The sequence below is a fragment of the Leptonychotes weddellii genome, chromosome 14, assembly GCF_054177405.1.
Source record: "Leptonychotes weddellii isolate Sample4059 chromosome 14, ASM5417740v2, whole genome shotgun sequence".
NCBI classification, from domain to species: Eukaryota; Metazoa; Chordata; class Mammalia; order Carnivora; family Phocidae; genus Leptonychotes; species Leptonychotes weddellii.
The window spans coordinates 55636439-55645687 of NC_138382.1; the positions used below are offsets into that span (position 1 = coordinate 55636439).

General features: G+C 39.3%; 1 protein-coding gene across 1 annotated transcript in view; it reads left to right on the top strand.

The window, feature by feature from the left end:
- The first annotated feature begins 707 nt into the window (after positions 1 to 707).
- NIPSNAP3A (nipsnap homolog 3A) overlaps positions 708 to 9249 on the top strand; it is a 24047-nt gene continuing 15505 nt past the window's right edge. Inside the window, exons 1-4 of the mRNA XM_081803297.1 lie at positions 708 to 944; positions 4389 to 4599; positions 6601 to 6759; positions 8269 to 8418. Coding sequence (XP_081659423.1) covers positions 885 to 944; positions 4389 to 4599; positions 6601 to 6759; positions 8269 to 8418 — 580 coding nt within the window. The 5' untranslated portion in view covers positions 708 to 884. The remainder of the gene's footprint in view (positions 945 to 4388; positions 4600 to 6600; positions 6760 to 8268; positions 8419 to 9249) is intronic.

The window sequence follows — 9249 nt, forward strand, 5'->3', positions numbered from 1 at the left end:
GAATAAAAGTCAATAGATACTATCTATAACTGAAAAAAATCAAGAAATAGAAAATGCCTATTATTTAAAAATATACAAACAGGCATTAGAAGAAACAGCTTGAAGTGCTTAAGGTTTTATTTTGGTGACCAATAACCAGAGACAGGGACTACTGACTAACTAGATCAGAAGTCAGCTGTTTTGCTTTTAAGGTTTACAGAATTATCTAGTTTTAAACAGTGTATGTTTAACTTTGACTTTTTTCATGTCTGGTTCAGCGCCCTCATTCTTCTGAGCTCCTGAGAAATACAGTATTAATTATTTGAAGCCTTAGGAGGTCATGTTGGGGTGGCGATTAGGGAAAGAGGATGCACTTCATGAGGAAAAGTGAAGGCTCCAGGTCTTTACATAAATCACCCCGACTAAAGATCAACCAGGGCAAAAACCTCCACGATTTTAAATGCACAGCATTACGCGTGCACGCATCATACTCCCTTCTCAAAGGACAAACACGCATTCTGCACACGAACTCAAGAATTGTTGCGCAACTGCGCATGGAGGCGAGGTGATGGGCTCAGAAAGGTGGAACAGGAACGATCCCCGCCTTCAGTCAATCCTAACGTCCCCTCTGACGTTGGGTAAGAATGTCTGAGGAAACAAACGGAGGACCAAACGCCGTGCTGCCCAAACGCGCCGGGCGCTGGGCCCGGGAAGGACGCGAGCAGTCGGGGCGGTGCCGCCACGCTCCTCGGCACCAGAGGCGGAACTCACGCCGCGGAGTCCCGCCCCAGCCTGCGTCCGCCAGGAGTTCAGTCGCTGCTCTTTTCCAGGCGGGTAAGCCCTAACAGGAGGAATCTAAGGAAGAGTACCGGCTGGCTGTCCTTCCTAGCGCTCGAAGCCCCGCCATGCTCGTCCTCCGAAGCGGCCTGACTAGGGTTCTGGCTGCGCGGAAGCTCGCGCCTCAGGTACCGGCCGCGGAGACGCGCCCAAACCGTGCCTTGGGGGAGGGGAGCGGGCGTGAGCTGGGAGCTCGCCGCCCTGCGCATGCGCTACCCGACTTGCTCGCCCAAACGTGTGAGTGCCGCGCATGCGCCCAGGCGGTTCGCCCGTGCAGCTTGCGGGATGGGGCCGCCGCGGAAGTTCTAGTGGCGGCGTCAGGCCCGGAGGCGGGGCATTCCAGGACGCGCGGGAGGAAGCGGGGCGCAGTTCGGGGAGGTCCGGTGACCAGGGTCGCCTCCCGGGCAATTCGCAGCAACCGCGAACAGGGTTTTTCTGGCCAAGGTGCCAGGCGGCCCTGAGGACACCCCTGAAGCTCCAGCTGCTGCGTTTGCCACGTTGGGGCCAGTGCCTGGTGTTTGCTGGTCGAACGTTCCTATAGGTTTTGTCCTTTGACAAGCCATCGCCCCCTCCAGACAGAAGGTAGAAGAGAAATAGGTCAACCAGCTGCTGGCGAAAGAACAGGCCTCCCCCGTTTAAACAAAATGTACACAACTTCTGAGCGTTTTGCAGAGAACCTTGAAGAGGAGGGCCAGGGTGCCAGTGGTGGAGCATCCTGCCCAGCTGCCCACTGCCTCGTGCGGGTGGTGGCCGAGCCAGGCAGGGCCAGGAACCTCGTAGCAAACAGAATGATAACCTCACTTAACCTTAGATGAGAAAAACACAATAGATTTTGTGATTTAGCCTTAACTGTCGGGACTTGGCCTATTCTGTGAATCCACAGATTTTTTCCTTTGATATTGAGGCTTGTACTTTCCTCGAAGGGTATAAGTGAAAGGGGATGAACCTACTCTTGAGACTGACTCTGCTGAAGACTGAGGAACCAATGATGGCCCATCAACCCAAGATTAGCAATCCAGTCTTAATCTTTCCTGATTGACACTCTACTGGGGCAGGGCCAAGAGTTACTCCTTACAGCTTTACTCTGAACTTTGATTATTAAATGTCAGCCAGTTGTTCTAATTGGAAAAAATTCCAGTGATGAGTTATATTCTCAGGGTCCTAGGATCTAACCCCACCTCTGGCCCCTGCCCTTAGCACAGAGTCTGCTTGTACCTCTCCCTCTGCTCCTCCCCACCACCACCCCCACCCCTGGCTCATGTGCACTCTCTCTCTCTCAAATGAATGGATAAATAAAATCTTTTTTAAAAATTTTTTTAAAAAAGCATAGTAACTCAAGACAATTGTGACTCATTGGAATTGGAAGTCAGTGCTGAGGAAAATGAGACTTTCTTTGGAGATTAGGGAGCCTGAAGCACTCATGTTTCCTTCCCTAGCATACTAGTCCTGTATTGTGGTTGCATAGTTCTAGTGTCCCTCAACAAAAATCACCTACCCCATCCCACACACATACACATCTCATTGCTTCATTGCTGTTAACCTCTCCCTGAGCTTTCCTATTGTACTCTTCTGCAAAAGGTAATAAAAATGTGTGCCTGTGATCACTTATTTTGTTCCCCAAATACAAATTCCCTGAAAAACAACTTAAAAGCAATTGTCACAAGTACCCCGTTGGCCTATTTTTGATACATTTATATTTTATTTATAATATTTTTAAGCTATAAGTATTAGGCAGTTTTCCATAGCATTTTGTTATTAGAGTAGTAAAATGGCACAAAAAAGAATGTCTGCCAAACATAGGGACTGCAATTGTTTTTGATGGCAAATGTCAGTCAGACAATAAGAATATAACTCATCATAGACATGAATGGGATGAGCTCAAGATAGATGATTATAATTCAGTCTTATACACAAGTAAAATACATATACTATTGTGCTTTGTAAAAAAAAATATATGTCAGAGCAAGAAGCATACTGCTTTTGATTGTTGGAGCAGGTAGTCAGCATAAGCCCAAAATTCATCCATAGCTTTACAGGTATGAAAACTGTTATAATAGATTATGCTGGGTGTAATCAGCTTTAGGAAATATGCACATGCTAATCAAACTTATGTAAGATGGATTTGTAAACTAGAATACCATATGAGTGTGTCTGTGTTTATATACATATATCTGTGTGTACATTTACACATATAAACACATACATATACACAGAGGATAATTTCTGGCAGAGCATTTCCCACTGAAAGTTCAGTTCACTCAGAGACCCAAATTAGAAATTTACATAGTGAACATATGACTATTACAAAAGGAACTAATGGTTCTTAAAAAGTATTTCCATTAACATGGTATAACTGGGTGGGTTAAATGCCCTTCTTCAGACTGCATCTATAATTAAAAACATAATGACTCAGGAGTACCTGGGTGGCTCAGGTAGCTAAAGTGTCCCAACTCTTGGTTTCAACTCAGGTCATGATCTCAGGGTCCTGGGATCTAACCCCACCTCTGGGTCCTGCCCTTAGCACAGAGTCTGCTTGTACCTCTCCCTCTGCTCCTCTCCACCACCACCCCCACCCCTGGCTCATGTGCACTCTCTCTCTCTCAAATAAATGGAAAAATAAAATCTTTTTTAAAAATTAAAAAAAAAAAAACTGACTCAAGACAATTGTGACTCATCGACTTTTTTTTCTTTTTCTAGCTTTACACATCCTATGACTATATTACAATGCAATTGGATAGGCCATAGTTTCCTATTACATTAGTTAAATTCCTTTCCTATTTTTATTTTTTTAAGAGAGAGAGAGAGCACAGTGGGGAGGGGCAGAGGAAGAGGGAGAGTGAGAATGTTAAGCAGGCTCCATGCTCAGCACAGAGCTGGAGGCAGGGATCTCACAACCCTTAGATTAATCTCAGTGGCAATCAAGAATTTGGCGCTTAACCACCTAAGCCACCCAGGTGCCCCTCTATCCTATTTTTTGACCAGTGGTTTACTTCATTGAATTTAGGAAATACTTTGACCTGACCAGCAATTTCCATTGTTTTAAGAACCTAAAAAGGAAGGAAGGAAGGGAGGGAGGGAAAGAGGAAAGGAAAGGAAGAAAAGAAAAGAATTTTCTGCTAGTAAACACATTTCCATTGTGCCAGCCAAAATACTATATATTTTATACAATTGTTTTTAATGCTTAACTCTAACACATACATATACTATTGACTAAAGATGGAATATTGACTAAATAAGGGATATTTAAACTATTTGCAAAACTTATTAGGATCCTAATTGTAGCTTTTGGGTAAAGAAATTGCCCCAGCGGCTTCTTAGAAGAAACTTCTCATGAAAAAGCAACTAGAGGTAGACTACCTACAAGGACATGGTAGCTATATATTTGGAATACTTAAAAGTAGTTTTCTTTACTGATATCTCTAAACAAATTATCTATGGAGAAAGGACCACAGAGTACAAACAGATTGTGAGTCTACTGAGTGTCGCTTGTTTTCAGACTCAGATTTGCTTGTAACATGATATTATAAGCCCTACTTTCCCAAAATATTTAAATTTGCCTTATCTTTCTTCAGGTGTGCTCATCTTTTGCTACAGGCCCCAGACAATACGATGGAACACTCTATGAATTTCGTACCTATTATCTTAAGCCCTCAAAGATGAATGAGTTCCTGGAAAATACTAAGAAAAACATTCATCTTCGGACAGCTCACTCTGAATTGGTTGGATACTGGAGTGTAGAATTTGGAGGCAGAATGAATAAAGTGTTTCATGTTTGGAAGTATGGTATGAGTCATCAGCTTAAGTATTCAGTACAGATTTTCATTCTGTTAGATGTTACCCACAACTTAGTGACTTAGTTCTTGGATCTACGTTACTATAAATACATACAGGTGAAGTAAAACTTTTAAATAGCAATACCAAAAAATAAATTCAGGGATTGTGCCTCCCAGTGGTATACCTGTAGTAACCCATTGCTGGAAACGTTTATTAGCATATGAGAATGTGATAGTGAGAAAATGGCATCTCAGATTTCAAGTCATAAAATTTTGAACCACATTTAATTCTTAGGAAAAGTTAAGAATAGCTTATTGTAAAGATGGTTTATGAAAAATTTAAAGCAGTGATTGCAAGAACCCAAGTGGGTTAAGATCATAAAAGGGGAGTAGAATTTTTTTTTATTTAAGCTATAGCTGGATATCAGTGTTTTAACAGAAATCATTCTAATATCTAGGGGCTTTAGTGAAATAGAAGTTAAAAGGAGATGATAGTAAACTTTGAAGCCCTCACCCTTCTGTAAGATATAATAAATCTGTCAGGTTTCGGACCACTTTTGTTTTATTTCTGTACCCCAGAGTTTCAAGGAATTCACTGTCATGATACTAGTTTAGGGAAGTAAAGGAAAAGGAATTAGAGTTCTTCCCATATTGAAGCTGATCCATCCCTGGTTTAGTAGAGGAAGGAGTATGGTTACTGGAATCCCCAGAATGTTTGTTACTCCATTGTTTAATCTGTCTGAAGTCTACAGTAGTACATCATGATATCCAAAAACTTTTAATAATTTCATTTAGTATTTGGTCATCAGTGTCCAAAGTTAATAGTCATAAAATAACATGAAAAGTGCTCATTCTGTACTTAGCATGTCCATAGTCTAGAGGTTTTCCCAACTGTAGTAGAATAAACCCCATTAAAACACAACTTATGCTTTAATGCACCGCCAGTTGAATCATATCCCAGTTAAAAAAAGAAAAAAACAAAACTGCTAGTAGTCCTGATAAAACTTACTTAAGCTCTAAGATAGATGTTATTCCTTATCCTCAGCATAAACCATAGAAAACTATTACCCCGTTCATCTTGCGAGGCCCTAATAGTTAAATGTAGTACTGGGCCCATATGTTAGCAAATATATGTACTTGTTTGGGAAACAAAGAGAAGAGAAATAGTACTGAGTAAAAAGAAGGGATGACAGGGGCGCCGGAGTGTCTTAGTCGGTTAAGCGGCTGCCTTTGGCTCAGGTCATGATCCTGGGGTCTTGGGATCGAGCCCCACGTCCGGCTTCCTGCTCAGCGGAGAGCCTGCTTCTCCCTCTCCCTCTGCCTGCCGCTCTGCCTACTTGTGTTCTCTCTCTCTCTCTGTCAAATAAATAAAATATTTTAAAAAAATAAAATAAATAAAAAGAAGGGATGACAGAGAATTAGCACTATTTCTTTGGAAGCTGTTAGTTCAAAGCAGCAGCTGTCAACGTGCACCTTAATTTCATTCACGTTAAATGTAATTCAAGGTGTATCTTGACTTGATCACCCACCACCATCACCACCACAGAAAAATACTTTAAACTGCTGCTATAATTTAAATGCCTCAATTAAATTAATAAGAATAGTTAATGTATATTGAGTTCTAACGAGTTGCCAAAAACTGTTGTGTACTAATTCATTTCATCTTAACAACCTTAAAGGGAGATATTATATCATTATCCCCATTTTACAGAGTTAAGAAATAGGCACAGAAAGATTTAATAACTTAACCTAAGTCACACGACTGCCTATTAAGTGGTAGAGCCTATAAAGCCCACTACGTGACATTATCATTAGTTGTTGACATTTCTACTGCCCTTTCAGGCCATGAGAAATTTGGGGACTGATGTCACATCTGTATGTTATCTCCAGTGATATAATACAGTGTCCTGTGCCCTTGATGAACACTTGGTGGATTGATTGAAACCCAGAAAAAGTACAGGTGATTTTAAATCAATAATTTTTGGTTTTCTTGCTCCTTCTTTTCCCATAGATAATTTTGCTCATCGAACTGAAGTTCGGAAAGCATTGGCCAAAGATAAGGAATGGCAAGAACAGTACCTCATTCCAAATTTGGCTCTTATTGATAAACAAGAGAGTGAGATTACTTATCTGGTGCCATGGTGCAAACTAGAAAAGCCTCCAAAAGAAGGCAAGTCGCCCCCTCTTAGTCACTTTGAATTCTCATAGAGAAAAAATTAAAGATTTTAAGCTATAAAAACTCAAGTTCTGCTGGAAAAGAAGTTAATCTTTAATATAGGAACATATGTTGATTGCTCAGATAAAAATGAATTGGTGCTCTTAGCTTATCTTTTAAAAAAATGACCATTGAATAATGAAGTGTTTTTCCATATTGGTATCTTACTGATTCTTAAAGCTTAGCTATATTATAGAAAAAGTTGACGTGGTCAGTAAAGGTTGAGAAGTTGGGCCTTAGGAGCAGAGAACACATCTGTGGGTAGGTGAGGGATAGTATGTGATACTTTGTCATAATTTTAAAATAATATAAACTTTTAAATATAAAAGTATTTTTCCATAAACTACAACTAATCTTAAATCTTAAGTATATATTTGCTTATAAAATTGACTAGGGGAACGAATTAACTGGAACTGCCAAGCTGCATTACTGTAGTCTAACTTTCATGTCTTCCTCTTTCTTATTTCTCAGTTTGAAAGTAATTCCTAAAGATTTGTCTTCTTGCTGATTTTACTACTTGCTGACTTAAAGAAATTATTACCTCAATCCAGTTTTAAACAAAGGTCAGATTAGAAAAAGCATAAATAATTTAAATGTTTTATTTCCCCCATTATTCCGAACTTCGTAGTGCATTTTAGATTATAAGAGATTTGAAGAATCTGATTTAGAAATTTATCCTCTTAGCTCCCCCTCAGCTTTCAGCACTAACTAAATGAACTAGTTGGCTTCTCAGAAAGTATCAAATCTTAGTTCTTTTCCTCTATGCTATTCATGATTCTTCAGTAACTTTTGCGTGTTTTTCTTTTACTTTCTAAATCTACTTGTCCCCTGGTTTCCTTCTCTTCACCTAGCCTCTACTTCCATCCAGAAGGTAAAATGCTTTCCAAGTAATTACCTGGATATTTAGGAATAATAAAACCATCTCCTTTAGAATTTTTTTTTCCCTCAGAACTCAGAGACAGTCACCTCGGGTTCATTATTTGCTTGCTGTTCCTGTTGGATATGGAATCTTACAGGGGAAATTATATAGAGAGATAAGTTAGTAGAAATTGGTAAACAGAATGGAACTATAAGAGACTGGGAATACCTCCTTATTCATTTCTTTTATAAAAGTATAGACTCAGGCAACTAAAAAATACTATTACATTATAAATTCTCACTTTATTGACAAATTTTATAGATTAAAAATAGATAATACCTTAACTACAGATTACATCCATTTTTGTCTGTTCTGTATGATAAGTTTAACGACTCACCCTTAAACTAGGACAAGGACTTTCTAAACATAAAAGCAAAGAAAAACAATGCAAATTATTAGTAAATATGTCTAACATGTTAACATGTATACAGGTATGATCCTCAAAATCTACATGTGTAGTTAGCCTTCCACTGGAACCAAACTAAACATGATTGGAAATTGCTTGAATGTGTTCTATAAAATAATTATTTTTCTCCCTATTCTAGGAATCTATGAACTAGTTACTTTTCAAATGAAACCTGGTGGGCCAGCTCTGTGGGGTGACCCATTTAAAAGGGCAGTTCATACTCATATCAATCGAGGCTACACAAAACTAGTTGGAGTGTTCCATGCAGAATATGGAGTGCTCAACAGAGGTACAGTTGTCCATTTCTTCTTATGAAATTGCAAAATATATGGGTGATCCACATTAAGTTCCTTTTGTCAGTTTGTCTCTGTTCTCATTATGGAGTATATTTTGCTTTTTATTGCCCAAGGTTCAGCTTTGTAATTTTAAGGGTTGAGCAAACCTGTTTTACATCTTATTTAGAATATTATTCACCTTATAAAGTTTTTTTTAAATACTGAACTGTTCTTTTCCCTGATACATCAAAATGATAAAATTGTAAATACTGGAAGGAACCTGAAAAAGTCACCTGTTTCTTTCATCACCTTATTTTCTTCTGAATGTACTTTTAATGATTTTTTTTCCTTTTTTCACAGTTTTATTGAGCTATAATTGACATATAAGTTTAGGGTATACAACATAATGATTTGATATATGTTGTAAAGTGATCACCACAATTAGTTAACAGCCATCACCTCACAGTTACAAATTTTTCTCCTTATGATAAGAACTTTTAAGATCTACTCTCTTTCAGCTTTCAAATATACAATGTAGAATTGTTAACTGTAGTCTTCATGTTGTATATTACATCCCCAAAACTTATCTATCTTGTAACTGGAAGTTTGCGCTTCTTGTAATTTTTTTAAAAAATTTATTTATTTTGAGAGAGAGAGAGCACATGTATGCAAAAGAGAGAGCGGTGGGGAGGAGCAGAGGGAGAGAGGGTCTTAAGCAGACTCCACACTGAGTGTGGAGCCCAAGAAGGCACAATCTCAAGACCCTGAGATCAAGCCTGAGCCAAAACCGAGTCAGGCACTTAACGACTGCACCACTCAGGTGCCCCTGTGATTTTTTTTTTTTT